Source organism: Colobus angolensis, unplaced genomic scaffold (assembly GCF_000951035.1).
Source record: "Colobus angolensis palliatus isolate OR3802 unplaced genomic scaffold, Cang.pa_1.0 Scaffold105, whole genome shotgun sequence".
Classification (NCBI taxonomy): domain Eukaryota; kingdom Metazoa; phylum Chordata; class Mammalia; order Primates; family Cercopithecidae; genus Colobus; species Colobus angolensis.
Window position 1 is genome coordinate 1,019,346 of NW_012111475.1, and position 16,507 is coordinate 1,035,852.

General features: G+C 53.9%; 1 protein-coding gene across 4 annotated transcripts in view; it reads left to right on the plus strand.

Moving 5' to 3' along the window:
* TFEB (transcription factor EB) overlaps positions 1-15,948 on the plus strand; it is a 59,808-nt gene extending 43,860 nt beyond the window's left edge. For 3 of the 4 annotated variants that reach the window (XM_011943854.1, XM_011943861.1, XM_011943871.1), the window contains 8 exons: positions 8,315-8,549; positions 8,632-8,886; positions 9,730-9,810; positions 11,874-11,994; positions 12,092-12,148; positions 12,728-12,803; positions 13,681-13,828; positions 14,850-15,948. In XM_011943854.1, coding sequence (XP_011799244.1) covers positions 8,315-8,549; positions 8,632-8,886; positions 9,730-9,810; positions 11,874-11,994; positions 12,092-12,148; positions 12,728-12,803; positions 13,681-13,828; positions 14,850-15,329 — 1,453 coding nt within the window. In that variant the 3' untranslated portion in view covers positions 15,330-15,948. The remainder of the gene's footprint in view (positions 1-8,314; positions 8,550-8,631; positions 8,887-9,729; positions 9,811-11,873; positions 11,995-12,091; positions 12,149-12,727; positions 12,804-13,680; positions 13,829-14,849) is intronic. The other variant, XM_011943881.1, reaches the window with a different exon arrangement.
* Positions 15,949-16,507: the final 559 nt, after the last annotated feature.

Sequence of the window (16,507 nt, forward strand, 5' to 3'; positions counted from 1 at the left end):
GGTGTGTGTGATGGGGTGTGTGTGTGTGTGTGTGTGTGTGTGTGTGTGAATGGGTGAATGGATGGGACCCTTTTCCCCAAAGGAACTTGTGCAGGGATGCCCCCAGTGGGCCTGGATGGAGGAACATTGAACAGTGATCAGAATGGTGACACCTCCCCTCTGCCCACAAATTCACACCTGCAGACAACCTCCACACCCAGCCTCCTCACTTAGAGCACAACTGCTCTGAGGGAGACGTGGCCCCAGCTGGCAAGCCCTGCTTGACTGATGGGGAGACTGAGGCCATGCCCAGACAATTGAGTCCAGTCTAAGGCTACGACTTGAACCCAAGCACTTGGCCTTTCCCACAGCATCATATGGGCAGGATTGCTGGCTCCTGGGAGTTGTAGGACACCTTTCCACCCCTCACCCTGTTTGGGTCTGGGCCATCTGATGCCCCCTCCCCAGGCCCTACAGTGACTCATGACCACCTCCATAATTTGGAATGGCTTTGTCCATGAGGATTATGTGATGTCCTTGTTCTGTTTCCTAGTTCATCAGAACTTCCTCTGCTGCCTCCTCTGCCAGAGAGGGCTGAGAAAAACCCCAAGTTTGGTATTTTTTCCTCTCTTCCCTTCCCAAGGCTGAAAGGTTCCTAGGAGGCCACAAAGTCCTTCCTTTGCCTCCAGGAACCTCGCACCTGTTCAGGAAGCCTTCTTTTAGCAGTCAGTTTCTTTCCCCAGGACTGACCGGGCAGCTCCCCCACAAGAGAGAGTGTGTAACAGACTGAATCAGAAGAAAACTTCTTCCGACCACAGAGGTGCAGAGCGTCATCAATGGCTTAAACAGGCCTCCCAGCCGCTGGGCTTGCACACTTTGTTGTTTCAGCCGCCAGACATATGTTTTTCTGGGAATACAGGAAATTATCTCTGCTCTTTGAGGAAGGGTAGAATTTTTTTTTCTGCCTGTGTTTGGGGATTCCAGACTGTTCCATCATCCCGGACACCCTCTGGCGCCTGGGCTGGATGAAAGAGATCAGCTGCTGAAACTCTTTGATCGCAGGGAGACTTCTTCAGTGAGAATTCCTGAAACAAAACGTGGCCGCCCTCACCCTGAATGCAGGACTGAGGCCAAACTCCCAGCCCCAGGGTTGGGGCGGTGCAGCCAGACTGCCAGGGTCCAGCCTTGCCACTCATTAGCTCTGTGACCTTCAGCAAGTGACAACCTCTCTGGGCCTGTGTTTCCTCATTCCTCGAATGGGGACAATAATGGTACCCACACCACTCATATCATGAAATAATTGTGATAATTACATAGGTGCTTTGAGTACCTAGCACAAGGTAAGCCCTCTGTAAGCATTAGCTGTTAGCATAACATATTTTTTTTTCAATTAGAAAGATATACATGTTCATTATAGAGAAAGAGTAACATTCCAAAAGGCTTTTAAAACCACACAAAATACTTATGGTTACATCGTCCAAAGAAATCAGTAATAATCTTGTATATTTCCTCCCAAGAGGTTTTTCTATACATATTTTACATTGTGATCAGATTTTATATACAATTCCCCCTACATCCTACATTTTGTCACCTGACATATCCCCATGTTATTTATTGTAAGTATAGCAGTCCATCAGGAGGGACACGCCATAATTGATTTAACTATCCTATAACTGGCCATTGAGGTTAGTTTTGACTTTTTTCTGTATAATGTGAAGTGCATCTTTATGCACAAAATCCTTTTCTGCATCTATGATTACTTCCTTGGACTGGTGAATATTTTTCAAGGCTTTGACATATATTGCCAAATTGCTTTTCCAAAGAGGTTGTACCAAGGTATGCTCTGGCAGTTGTGTTGAAGGTGCCTGGTACCAAAGGCATTTTAAAGTCATAGACACACTTGGGCAAGGGGGGGTTTTGGGGGAAGGGATGGTGTTGGTGAAGGTAGTTTACCTAACTCTTCTTTTAAACTATTTACTGTCTGCCCTCATTCTTTTTTTTTTTTTTTTTTTTCGAGATGGAGTTTCGCTCTTGTTACCCAGGCTGGAGTGTAATGGTGCGATCTCGGTTCACCGCAACCTCTGCCTCCCGGGTTCAAGCGATTCTCCTGCCTCAGCCTCCCAAGCAGGTGGGTCTACAGGCATGTGCCACCACACCTGGTTAATTTTTGTATTTTTAGTAGAGATGGGGTTTCACCATGTTGCCCAGGCTGGTCTTGAACTACTGACCTCAAGTGATCCGCCTGCCTCGGCCTGCCAAAGTGCTGGGATTACAGGTGTGAGCCACCATGCCAGGCCGGTCCACCCTCATTCTTATGTGATTTTAAAATGAGAACACACATACAGAAAATTATAAATTGTAAGGGAGCAGCTATACAAATTATTGTAAATATGACACTCTCATGGCACCAACACCCATATCAAATTACAGAACTTTCCTAATCTCCTTACCCACCAAGCCATCTTGTGCCCCCTCCGAGGCACTCCCCCAAGGGTAATTAGGATCCTGAGTTCTAACATAGTAGATTACTGTTGTCTGTTTTTGAACTCATATACGCAGAGCATGCTGTATATGCTTTTGTGTCTGGCTTCTTTTGTTAACATTATGTCTTCGAGAGTCATCTATGTCATGTGTGACAATAGTGCATTTGCCGTCACTGCTTTGTAGCATTGGATTGTATGGATGTACCACCACTTCAATATTTATTTATTTATTTATTTATTTTGAGACGGAGTCTCACTCTGTCGCCCAGGCTAGAGTGCAGTAGCACCATCTCGGCTCGCTGCAACCTCTGCCTCCCGGGTTCAAGTGATTCTCCTGTCTCAGCCTCCCGAGTAGCTGGGACTACAGGTACGCACCGCCACGCCCGGCTAAGTTTTGTATTTTTAGTAGAGATGGGGTTTCACCATGTCGGCCAGGCTGGCTTCGAACTCCTGACCTCAAGTGATTGCCTCGGCCTCCCAAAGTGCTGGGATTATAGGCGTGAGCCACCGCGCCCGGCCCACCACTTCTTTATCTATCTTTCTTTAATGGACATTTGGGTGGTTTCCAGTTTTGGCTCCTATACACGCAAACATTCTAGTATATGTGCTTTGGTGAGCACGTGGATGCTTTTTTGTTGGGCATGCATAGGTGTGGAATCCATGGATCATGGAGTGTGTTTTCAGCTTCCTGCTCCATGTTTTAAAGGATCATTTAGAGGGCAGAAAAATCCCCAAGGCAGTTCAGGCCTCGCAAGCCACTGAATGGACCGGCGTCAGCTGAGGGTAGTTTGAGGGCACTGCATGAAGGTGGTACTCCCCAAGAAACCCTTGTCTGGGACTGTGGTAGAACCTGAGTGGGGCCCTGGCCCTCCAGCTCCAAATGCTCAGTGGCTGCTGGCCCTGGCTCTGTGCCTCTGCTGGCCACTTGGTGTCCTCACCCAGGGTCCACGCCTGGCCTAATGACCACTGCACCGAGCATGGCAGGGTTTGGGCCAGCCCAGGTGGAGCTGAGGGGATTCCTTCCCATTGGTGACCCACCTGTGGACATGACTGGAAGCAGGTCAGGCCCCCCATAAATCCCAGAAGCTGCTGTGCTTCCTTTCTCCTGTTAACAGAATCACACAAGTCACACATATTCCCACTGTAAGAGCTGAGTGCTTCTCCAGTGGAACGAGGAACTATAAAAATCCCTCTTTATCCCTCCCCCTCCATCACCCCTTCCCACTCCCCTCCCCAGCGGTAACAACTCTGAACAGTTTGGGGTGCTGGGAGAGCCCAGAATAGTAGTTAAAGAGTAGGGGCTTGAACCAGGCTGCCTGGATCATATCTCCATTCTGTTACTTAATCAGCTGTGTAACCTTGAGTGAGTTCCTTCACCTCTCTGTGCCTTGGTTTCCTCCAGGAAAAATGGGGACAATACTAGAAAAAACAGAATTAACATTAGGAAAAGCACATTGACCAGCCCTGACCCGTGGCAATCATTCACGAAGCATTTAGCGGCTGGTACTATGATCGTCCTGTTTTCTACACATACACCATTTCATGCTTCGTGGGCTCAAGCTGTGCCTTTTATTCTGCAGGTTACCTTGTCCACTCAGTGCTATATCTTTGATATCTTCTTTCATACATCTGAGACTTTTCTCTTCTGGGCTCCTCTTTCTCATTGCCTCTCTCATGGAGACCAGTGATTTCTCCTTGTCTTTCTCCTCCCTGTGCCCGCATCTTCCCTCAGGTACGGCTCTAACAAGACTGGTTCATACTAAGGTGTAAATGACTGACAGGCAAAGCCCACACACAGGCTGGGTGAAACCAGCTATGGCCTGACCAGAGGAGACTGGGATCCCTGGTTATGAAGCGACTGCCACACACTTACCTTGAATCCTCCCAATGGCCCCAAAAGGCAGATGCTGTGATTAGCAGGTGCTGCGTTTTACAGAGGAAGACAGCAAAGCACAGAGAGGTGAAGTGGCTTTCTGAAGTCACCTAGCCAGTAGGGGCAGTGAGCCTGTGGGACTGCAGAACTCATTTTGGACATGACTAAGCTGGAACCCAGTCTGGGCTTTGAGGTGGAGTCAGCAGAGAGGTTCTGGGTGGGCAGCAGCAGGAGGCAGCTGGAGGGTCCTGGGGGTGTGGATGGGGACAGCTATGCGATGGGGAGAGGCAGGGATTCTCTGGGGCATCAAACCCTTCCTTTTAGGAGGAGAGTGTTACCTGGGAGGGGCAGGGAGATGGCTCTCCAGGGAAATGCCCCATCCCTGGTGTGTACATGCAGTAGGCACTCCAGGCCCCCAGTGTTACTGAATGCGCACACGGTGGACCCTTGCCAGGCATGGTGGGTCTGAAGGGCCAGATGGTGGGTGGGGCTAGGGACATTTTGGTTCTCCCACGTCCATTCTCTTAGTTCTTCCTGGCCAGACTGGGTGTTAAGGGAGGCTGTGAGTGGCCCCTCAGGGTTTGAGAGTGAGTAGGCATGCTTGGAGGCTGAGGGTGGGGGGACCAGCATATCCTGGACCACCCCCATTGCTCTCTGATCCCCTCAGGCCCCTCCCTTACCCCATATCCATCCCACCCACACCACATTCAGCAACCCAGGTTGGCAGCCGGGGCCAGGGGAGAGGACTGAAGTTTCACTGGAGGACAAGCTCTGTGGGTGTGACAGCTCCAGCAGTGGGGATGGGGAGCCTCACTACCCTGCCAGCCTCTGTCAGAGGACAGGGGACGGTAGCTAAGGCTACTGACACCCACTGATGCACAGACACCTTGCTGTGTCCACCTCTCCAACGTCCTCTCCCGGGAGGCTCACCCAGATTCTGGCAGGGCGCGGTGGGGCAGGGGTTCCCAAGTCCATTGTGCGGATGAGGGAACTGAGGCTGGCCCAGCCAGTGAGAGGCAGGGCCCAGCCCAGGCTCTCCTCATAGCAAAGCCAACTCCAGTCCAGGCGAGGCCAGGCCAGACGCTCAGCTCTTTGTCAGAGAAACAAGGGGATCGTTCTCCCCCAGCCCTCCCTGTGCCGGCTGGCACTGCCAGGCCCGGTGCCCACACCCCCACCAGGGCCAACTGAAGTCAGATTGTCCCCAAGGGTTGGGGGGATGACCCAGTGCCGTGTGGATGGGTGTGTAGGGGGTACAGCTGCGAGGGGGTGGGCTGGGCTGGGGTCAGAGCCTATGAGATCTGTAGGGCTAGTGTGTGTGTGGTGGGCAGTGGGGGTACAAAGATAGGGATACCCCTCTGTAGCAGCATAGGAAGGGGGTGGGTGAAGGCATGTGTGGAGGCTGCAGCTGTGTTCCTGCTGCAGGATGGGAAGGGGGTGGTGGGCATCTGCTCCTTTCTTTCTGGGACTGCCCCATTGGGAGCTGGCGGAGAGACCCAAGGCGCTGAGACAGCCCCCTTTACTGATTCATGGTGTAGAGGGGCAGAGAAGGAAGGAGGGTGGGGTGAGGGCCACTGCCTGCCTTCCTACCTTGTCGGGAAGGCACAGTGGTGGTGGGAGGAACCCTGGCTGGCAGTCAGGTGGCATGGGCTCCATTCCTGGGCCTGGCAGCCAGGCAGCCTGCAATAAGCTTCCTCCCTGCTCTGTGTGGAGACCCTCTCCTCCCCAGCATGGGCTCAGAGGCCATGCTACCTGGGGCTGGGTTCCAGCTCTGTCCCTTTCACTGCCGAAAGACACTTAATCTCCTGTGCCTCTGTTTCTCCTTATTTATAAAAGGAGAGTAATACGCAGAACTACTTCATAGGGCTGTTCAAGGTGAAGGAGTTTGGAATATTGCCTGACATACAGTAAATGCTCAAATAAATGCAAGTTATTATTATTTCTATGATCTGGTGATTTTCACTGAATATTTGCCAGTTTTTTTTTTTTTTTTTTTTTTGCTAATGCTGACTAAGTCCACTGTTTGGCATTAGCCAGAACATGTCAGCCTTTGCTGCTTCCCTTTTTTCACCCACTGAGGTCTGGGCCTCATTGTTAGGAACTTGAGACGCAGCTCTGGCCTCTGGTCCACACTGATCAGTTTGCCTGCCAGTCATGTGCCCATCTATGTCTCACGCACTCAGCCTCCCAGGTGCTACATGCTGTGCAAGACCTATTAATTTCATATCATGCTCCAATCTTCTGAAGCAGAGACTGTTTACTAATGAGAAATCGACGCTCAGAGAGGTTAAGTGACTTGCCCAAGGTCACACAGCAAAGAAGTGGCAGAACTAGGATTCAAGCCCATATTTTCTCAGTTCGAAAGTCCTTGCTCAACCACAAAGTCATACTGCCTCTTGCAATATTCCCAAGATGGGACCCTCCAGCCCCTGTCAGGACCTTCATGGGGTCTGGACACACTCAGGAGCCCTGCATCTCTCAGAGTCTCAGCCTGTCTCAACTGGGGAGGACCTTAGAAATTACTGGGTCCAACCCTTTCATTTTGTGCATGGAGAGATGGAGGCTCAGAGGGGGAAGGGACTTACCCAGGGTCACTTACCCAGGGTCACTCAATGAGCTAGGGACAGAATGGGCCCAGCTGTAGGATTCGTTCTTCCCTGTCTTTCCTTCCAGACTGGGCTGGGGGGCTTAAGTCACTCCTATCCCGCTGAGACCTGTAGAAGACTAAGGCTGATGTACTGGGTGGTGAAGTCCTCTCTGGGCTCTGGCAGTGCCAGGTGCTCGGAAGTGACCTTCCCCATCCAGGCCCTCCTAAGCCTGTGGCCTTGCCTTTCTCTTTATTACGCTGTAGGCTCCATGAGCTCAGAAACTACAGTTGTATCCCCATTGCCTGGCTCACTAATAAGATACATTTCTTCACACATGCATTCAGCATTTGCCATGTCCCTGGTCCTGGGCCAGAGGCCCAGGGTATAGCAGTGAAAAAGACAGAAAATGCCTGCCCTCAGGGAAGTTTGCATTCCCAGTAAGAAAGAGACAGACAATGAATGAAACAGCTAGGCAAAAATGCATAGTACTTAAGATGGTGATAAGTGATATGGAGGAAAATAAAAATAAAAGGGAAGGAGCATAGGGAGTGGGGATGGGGGACTTTGTAATTTTAATAGGGTGGTCCTAGAAGGTCTCTGTAAGGTAACATACGAGCCTTGGAGGAGGTGAAGGAGTGAGCCATGATGTCATCTGGGGGGAGAGCATTCCAGGCAGAGGGAACAGCAAGTGCAAAGGCCCTGAGGTGGGGGCATGCCTGGGATGTTTCAGGGATTGCAAAGTGCCTGGAGGATGCACCCGGAGCAGATAAAACAAGAGGGAGAGCTGGTGGATGGGGTCAAAGGGGAACATGAGGTGGGCCAGATCCTAGGGGGCCTTTCCAGTCATGGTAAGGACTTTATCTTTTCCCCTGAGGAAGGTGGGAGCCATGGGGAGTTGTGAGCAGAGGGGAGGACAGGATCTGACTTAGGATTGAACAGGAGTTAAATGAGTTGCTCTACTGAGTTGCCAGTAGAACGTCCGATGGCAAGCCAGAGGAGGCAGTCTGAATACTGGGCTGCTCCTGCGGGATTCCGGGTAAGACCCGGGATAGCCTGGGCCCACCTTGTGGCAGCAAAGGAGGATGGATCTGAGATCAGATCTAACAGGATCAGGACATGGGCGTGACACAGAGAGGAGTGGAGGTTGACTCTTAGAGTTTGGGATTTACCAACTGCAATGAGTGAAGAAGACAGAACCTTCAGTTTTGGTCCAGGAACCAGGAAACTTGGATTCATGTCTCAGCTGTCACCCGCTTGCTCAGCGACCCTGGGCAAATCTCTTCCCCTCTCAGGGCTCGGTGTCTTCTCCTGTAAAATGGATGCGATCCCTGCCAGCCTCTGTGCATTGAGGAGGACACATACCTCATATACCTGCCGCCCCTTCTTGTCCACAGGGAGCCAGTACCGGCAGCCACCATGGCATCACGCATAGGGCTGCGCATGCAGCTCATGCGGGAGCAGGCACAGCAGGAGGAGCAGCGGGAGCGCATGCAGCAGCAGGCTGTCATGCATTACATGCAGCAGCAGCAGCAGCAGCAACAGCAGCAGCTCGGGGGGCCGCCCACCCCGGCCATCAACACCCCCGTCCACTTCCAGTCGCCACCACCTGTGCCTGGGGAGGTGTTGAAGGTAGGGCCTGTTCTGGCCTGCCCCTCCCCTGTCCCCACTGGTCCCAGCCTCCCCTAGAGCCCTTGCCTTTTCCCCATCCCAGGTGCAGTCCTACCTGGAGAATCCCACATCCTACCATCTGCAGCAGTCACAGCATCAGAAGGTGCGGGAGTACCTGTCCGAGACCTACGGGAACAAGTTTGCCGCCCACATCAGCCCAGCCCAGGGCTCTCCGAAGCCCCCACCAGCTGCCTCCCCAGGAGTGCGAGCTGGACACGTGCTGTCCTCCTCCGCTGGCAACAGTGCTCCCAATAGCCCCATGGCCATGCTGCACATTGGCTCCAACCCTGAGAGGGAGGTGAGTGAGGAGCTGGCCAGTGGCCGTGCTGCTTGTAGAGCTCATGCCCACTGCTGTGCTTCTGAGACTCACGGTCTAATGGCAGAAGCAGGGGTGCCACCTTCAGGGAGCCCCAGTCTGAGGTGGGGACAGAGCCCTCCTCAGGGAGCCCCAATCTCAGCGGGGGAGACACAGCCCTGCCTTCAGGGAGCCTCACAGAGGAAACGCCATCCTTACTTTCAAAAGCTCTGCTAGGAAGCCAGGTGCTGTGGCTCACACCTGTAATCCCAACACTTTGGGGGGCTGAGGCGGGCAGATCACTTGAGGTCAGAAGTTTGAGAACAGGCTGGCCAACGTGGTGAAACCCCATCTCTACTAAAATACAAAAATTAGCTGGGCATGGTGGTGCACACCTGTAATCCCAGCTACTCGGGAAGCTGAGGCAGGAGAATTGCTTGAATCAGGAAGGCGGAAATTGCAGTGAGCTGAGATCGCTCCACTGCACTTCAGCCTGGGTGACAGAGTGAGACTCCTTATCAAAAAAAAAAAAAAAAAAAAGCTCTGCTAGGGAGAAACAGAAGGCATATCTGGGAAAGCCCAGCACACTCCCCAAGCCAGAGACAGAAGTGAGATCAAGGAAGCTCCCTGGGCGGGTAGACTCCTTGGCAAGAACCGTGGCTTCACATTGTGCCAGTGGGACCTGGACAGCTCATCTCTTCTCTGGGCCTATTTTCTCTTTCCCCAGATAAGTATGTTGGGTGAGGTGGGCTCCAAGGTCCCTCCAGGTCAATGGCTGTCCCATTGCCTCTTTCCCCTGCCCATCTCCTGGTGGGCCCTCCCCAGATGGACTTTTCTCTTTTCCAGTTTGATGATGTCATTGACAACATTATGCGTCTGGACGATGTCCTTGGCTACATCAATCCTGAAATGCAGATGCCCAACACGGTACTGCTGGCCAGGGTGGGGTGGGTGTGCAAGGGTTCTAGGGAGGGGGGCACCCACAGTGGCTCTGAGCCTGGAGAGAGCTGGAGACAGGGTTCTCACTGGGCAGAGCTGGCATGCTTCTGTAGAGATAACAGTCATTTTCACTAAATAATGTGACAAGGGCCAGGGCCAAGAGGAATTAAGAAGCAAGAAGGATGTGCCTCAGCTCAGCCTCTGCACACCATGGGGCTTCAGAGTAGGGCCTGAAGTCAGCAGAGCTGGCCATGACCTCCCTTCTCACAGATTTTTCTCTGGGAGCATGTGTCCTGGATCAGCTAGAAACCCTGCTGTGCTTGTCAGGGTCATAATGAGAGAAGATGCCACTCCCACACCTGTCTCTGAGCCACCTCCAGAGGTGGAGATGCCAGCAGCTTCCATGTGGGTTCTAGTGAGGGGCCAGAAACTGCCTGGTGGCACTGGATAGTAGCACAACTTAGATATGGAGGAGCAAAGGTTTGGTGCTAAGTGGAATGAGAGAGGTCTACACCAGTGCCTTCTGGAGACAGGCATTCAGGCAGGGTCTGAGTGAGCTGCCTCCGGCCTGCAGCTCACTGGGGACATGGAGCGGGCCTGGTGGGGGAGGTTTCCAGGTTGGGGAAGGGGCAGGGGGAGGCAGGGAGAGCACTGCATCAGTGGAGGGACAGTGTGTCTACAGGAAGGTGTGGAACTAATGAGTTCCTTTGGGGACCTGGGCTGGGCCTCCCCTCCTTTACCAAGCCTGGGGCCCAACAGGCAAAAGCCTGTCTGTGTCCCTCACTCCATGGGGCAAGTGATCTGGGGCTGGCCTTGTCCCCAACCACAGGAACACTCCCTCTGGCAGCTTCCTTTGTCTCCTGGCAGAGGTGGGGTGGCAGGTGGGGAGGAGCTGGGCTTGGAGTCAAGAGGCCTGGCTTCTGGCTTTTGCTGTGACCTTAGGAAATCCCTCAAGCGTACTAAACCCCAGTTTTCTCAGCTGCAAAATGGGGGTGATGCTCTCTACCCACAGGATTGTGGGAAGATTAGATGAGGGAAGAAGTTGAGGGCAAGCTCTGTACAAAGGTGACAGGTGTGTGAACTGAGCAGGTGGGATTGCCAGCGCCTCTCCTGCCCGCTTTTCTTTGGAGCTCCTGAATCTCAGCTGCTTACTCCTGCCTTTGGGCATGAGCCTTTTACCCTGATCCTGGCCCCAGCCCATGCCACTGAGGGAAAGTCCCCAGTTCCTGTGGTGGGGAGTCAATCCTTAGTCCCCACTGCCCTGGTGACATTGCTGAGTGGCCTAGCAGGAGCTGGCCGGGACTGGCTGGGTCCAAAACTACAGCTAGCAGGGGCAGCGAGGGCTGAGGAGGGAGGGAGGGTGCGAGTGATTGGTCCCTTTAGTAGTTCCTGTGTACACTGTGGGGTATCTGGGCCTGTGATTTGTTCTGCATGTTTCTGTGGCAGGAGATCTTTCCAGAGTTCAGATCTCTCCCTGTCAGACTCCTGCTTAAACTTCCCTTGGCTGCCCATTCCAAAACTCCAGTATCTTTGCAAGTCAAACACTGTACTGGGGATCCAGATACACCTGCCCTGCCTGCAGCACCTCCACCCCCACCACTTCTGCCCCTTGAGCTGCTGGAATTATGCTCTGCCAAGCGGCCCTGTCTGCTGGTGCCCTGGCGGCTGCCCGGAGTGCCTTGTCTCACATCTCTGCTCAGACTCTATTGAGTTCCATGCCCTCCAGGAAACTGTCCAGAAACTCTAGAATTGATTAGATGACCTGCTCTAGGGCTTCCATAATGCCTGGGGCCTAACCCTATCACGTATTATTGGTTGGATTACTCTCTCAGCCACTCTAGGCCAGGGGCTCCTTGAGGGCAGGGAATGCATCTTATTCAGCTCTGGACTCTGCAGACCTTCAGGTTGAATTGCTGGGTGAAGGGGCCCAAGGTGAATTCTGACACTCCAGGTGTCCCCGGGAAGGACTGATTCTGGGATGACAGGCCCCAGAGGGGGCTCCCCGTGGACAGGGGGATACTCATGGGTTTCCCTCACCCCTCACCCCACAGCTACCCCTGTCCAGCAGCCACCTGAATGTGTACAGCAGCGACCCCCAGGTCACAGCCTCCCTGGTGGGTGTCACCAGCAGCTCCTGCCCTGCGGACCTGACCCAGAAGCGAGAGCTCACAGGTACTGCCTCCCTCTATCCCTGTGCCTTTGAATACCCGACTCCTCGTCCTTTTCTCCCTCCCTCCCAGCTCCTCTCTCCTTCTCTTTTGGCCTCCAGATGCTGAGAGCAGGGCCCTGGCCAAGGAGCGGCAGAAGAAGGACAATCACAACTTAAGTGAGTCTTGCCCTTCCCGGTCTCCCTGCCTCCCTCTTCCTTGTTCTCACCTGGGCTGGCTAAAAAGCCACTGCCTGACCTGCACAGGTGGAAGGCTTCCCTGCTCATGGCCAATTCACTTGCAGATGGCTTAAGCCCTCCCATTGCTGTCACTCAGTGGTGCCTGGGTCTATTAGTGCTGTCTTTCCACTATACCTTTTTAGGAGGGGGTGGGAAGGATTCCTGGAAGGGATATTCATGAAACCCCCAGTTTATCAGGTTGTTTTCTGGGTTAAGGCATGGGAGCTGGGGCGTCAGAGTTCTGTGTAGCGGGGAAGAGTCCTACCCCAGGCAGCTTTGCTGTGCTGCCAGCAACACTAGGGCTGATTCTACCTTTCAGCGCTGTTAATTGTGTCTGGCCTTTGCCCTGGACCCCCTCATCCCTGTAGAAATCCCAGTCTGTCACCTGTTACTTCCTAGAAGGACAAATCTAAGCTGCAGGTTGCCCTGAAGCACCCCTCCCTGGGTTGGATACTTCTCCCCATGGGGCGGGGGATCCCCATCCCTCTAATTGCTCCTTCTGGAATCTGTTACCTTTAGTTGAAAGGAGACGAAGGTTCAACATCAACGACCGCATCAAGGAGTTGGGAATGCTGATCCCCAAGGCCAATGACCTGTGAGCAGGTTTCTGAGGGGGAGGGTGATGGGTCTGCCGTGGACAGCAGCTGACAAGTATTATCTGCCCTCAGCCCTGTGCTAGTTGCTAGGTTGGGAGCAGAATTCCTTCTAGAAGTTCATCTATTTGAGAAAAGATCTCTCCCTCTCCCAAATCAGGAAAGCTCAAGACAGATGAGTTTCTGTCCTGGAAGTGAGGCTGAGGTCAAGGGAGGATTCCTGGAGGAGGAGTCATGCTGAGAAAGTTTTCTTAAGGCCATTTGGCTGGTAGACAAGAGGCTGGGCTCACGTCTGTAATCCTAGCATTTTGGGAAACTGAGGCAGGCAGATGACTTGAGGTCAGGAGTTCAAGACCAGCCTGGCCAACATGGCAAAACCCCATCTCCACTAAAAATACAAAAATTAGCTGGGCACAGTGGTGTGTGCTGTAGTGCCAGCTACTTGGGAGGCTGAGACAGGAGAATTGACTGAACCCAGGAGGCGGAGGTGGCAGTGAGCCAAGATCTTGCCACTGCACTGTACTCCAGCCTGGGCAACAGAACGAGACTCCGTCTCAAAAAAAAAAAAAAAAAAAAAAGGTGTTTGAGGGGCAGGAGGATTGAGAGTCCAGGGTAGGCTGGGCTGGGGTCTTGGTAGTCTTGGGAAGAAGGCTGCTCTGAATTGTCTGTTTTCATGAGATTAATGAGGTGGGCAGTGGCAACAGAAGTCACCAGGGAGGGCCTATTCTGTGCAAACTGAGATTAGCCACCTCCATCTCTAGGTCTGGGGTTGCTGGGTAAGACTGGGACAGGCCACATAAACTGCAACCAGAGAAGTGGCAAGGATTTGGCCACTCTTCTGAGTAATACACCTCTAATTTGCCTGGCCTGCTGCTGCAGGGACGTGCGCTGGAACAAGGGCACCATCCTCAAGGCCTCTGTGGATTACATCCGGAGGATGCAGAAGGACCTGCAGAAGTCCAGGGAGCTGGAGAACCACTCTCGCCGCCTGGAGATGACCAACAAGCAACTCTGGCTCCGTATCCAGGTCTGGTTCTGAACTTGGACTTCTTTGGTAACTCTGACCCTTAACTTGGCTCCTGGCCCCAGGGGGGCAGTACTTAGACTTCTGAAGTTGGAGACACAGGAACGATGCCCATTAGGAAGGAGGATGTATCAAGTCAGGATGTTTTGCTTTGGTAACAAACAATCCTCAGCATCTTTAAGCAACATATATCAGCTGGAGGTTCTGTTCTGTGAGACCCTCATTCTGGGACCCAGGCTGCTGGGACCTAGCTCTCTGATGGCACATCTAGAGCTGGCTCTTAGAGCCATTGTCACTCTTAAGGTGCCACATGTCACTTCTGTTCAATGGGCTTGGCCAATGCAAGCACACTCTGTGAGTACTCTAACCTCAAGAGGCAGGAAAATGCAAACCTATTATGTACCTGGAAGGTAGAGAGCTGGAATCATTTGGTGGGTGGCACTAGGAATCTCCACAGGGCCAACCTAAAGAACAAGGAGCTTGGCAGAGTCAGCCCTACCAGCTGGAACTGAGAGTTCTAGTCCGGGCTCTGTGTTGAGGCCCTCTTGTCCTCTTCAGACCTGAGACTGGCCCTTTACACAAAGGACGATTGGACTGCACCTTGTTTCTCTTTCTTATGGTAGATGATACAATTTACATTAAAATCTAGCACACACAGGCACACTCAAAGTGAAAAATCAAAGTTTCATGAAGGAACGCTCCACTCATCCTTAATAGATGCAATGCATTCTAATAATTTCTATTCTAGTCTAGTCTAGACAAGTCAATTTCAATTAAAAAAACAGAAAGTTGGTCAAGACTCACTACAGTGGTTTTACAACCCACCAATGAGTTACCACTTGTAGTCTGAAAACACACTGGTCTAGACTTTAGAGCTACCTGATGCTTTCTTCCAGCAGAAACACTTGGGGTCTTGGGTGCTGTAGGGCAGGGGCAAGTGCTGTGACAGAGGCCCGGGGAGGGGTCCTGGTGGTGGCTGGTACCCATGGGTGTGTTCCCCAGCCTTCTGTCTGCTCCCCTGCAGGAGCTGGAGATGCAGGCTCGAGTGCACGGCCTCCCTACCACCTCCCCGTCCGGCATGAACATGGCTGAGCTGGCCCAGCAGGTGGTGAAGCAGGAGCTGCCTAGCGAAGAGGGCCCAGGGGAGGCCCTGATGCTGGGGGCTGAGGTCCCTGACCCTGAACCGCTGCCAGCTCTGCCCCCACAAGCTCCACTGCCCCTGCCCACCCAGCCACCATCCCCATTCCATCACCTGGACTTCAGCCACAGCCTGAGCTTTGGGGGCAGGGAGGACGAGGGTCCCCCGGGCTACCCCGAACCCCTGGCGCCAGAGCATGGCTCCCCATTCCCCAGCCTGTCCAAGAAGGATCTGGACCTCATGCTCCTGGATGATTCACTGCTACCGCTGGCCTCTGATCCACTTCTGTCCACCATGTCCCCCGAGGCCTCCAAGGCCAGCAGCCGCCGAAGCAGCTTCAGCATGGAGGAGGGCGATGTGCTGTGACCCTGGCTGCCCCTGTGCCAGGGAACAGGGGCCGGCCTGGGGGCTGGGAGGGCTGGGGGCACCTCCCTCCCACCCTTCAGGCTGCACTGTGTGTGAAGTAGCCACCTGCCCTGCCTCCCTCCTCCCCGTTGGCCCCTGTTTGGACTTAGTGCCTGTCTGGCAACCTGTGGGGTCAGGAGAAGCACCCCCAGGGCAGCCCTCTTGACTGGCTCAGTGGGAAGAGGCCTTCAGCCCCTCTCCCAGAGATGGAATCGTGGGGCAGTGAGGGGCAGGGTGTTCTAGAGGTGAGAAGAGGGCCTGGTGGAGACGCCCTATCTTCTGAGCCTGACCCCTCATTACCAGTGAAGGACATGCTGGAGGGTCGGGGAGACTCCTTATCTGAGGCAACTGGTCCTGGGGGTGCCCAGGCCTGCCTTTCTGGGACTCAGATGGCAGGAGGTCCGCCCCGCAGCCTGGTCCTCGGCCCTCCCACAGGTGGGCACCCCCCACTTTGGTGCTAACAGCTCTCCACCAGGTGGTGTGAGCGCGGGGGCTGCCAGAAGCGGGAGGGGTCACTGCCGGAAGAGCAGCTGCCCTCCGACCCCCCACTTTGTGCCTTTAGTAAACACTGTGCTTTGTACCCTCTGGTCCTGTCTCTTTGGAGTGGGTCTAGGGCTGACAGCGAACGGGAGGATTCAACCCCGAGTGCGGATGCTGCCTGGAGGGGGTCGGGGTGGGGGGTACAGGGAAGAGGGAACACGCTTGTCACCTGGTGTCCCCACGCCTCAGCCTTGCCCCGGGAAGCCGAGGGGTTTGGGTGCTGATGGGGGCACGGTCCCTCCTCACGACCACGAGGTGGCGCCGCGGCCACGCCGGTCCCACGCCTCCAGCGGCGGCTGGAGCGAGACCAGTCGATGTGGCCAGCGGGTTGCTCACAAACCAAGTCTGCCGCCCTTAGCTGCTTATTTGAGGCACCCTGGGCCCGGGGTGGGGGGGCATGCTTCTTCTGTCCCGCCCCTGTTCTGGGTCACCCGGTTGGAGAAGCTGTAGCTGGGCGCTCTGGAGGCGGCGCTCGCCCTCTGTCTGCCAGACGGGCTTCCTGGTAACTGAGGGGCTGCGTCCTGCTAGGGCTTTGGGGAAAGGGACCCCCGTAAGCTAGACAGGGAGGAGACGGGAGCCCAGGACGCTGCGTGGGTTAC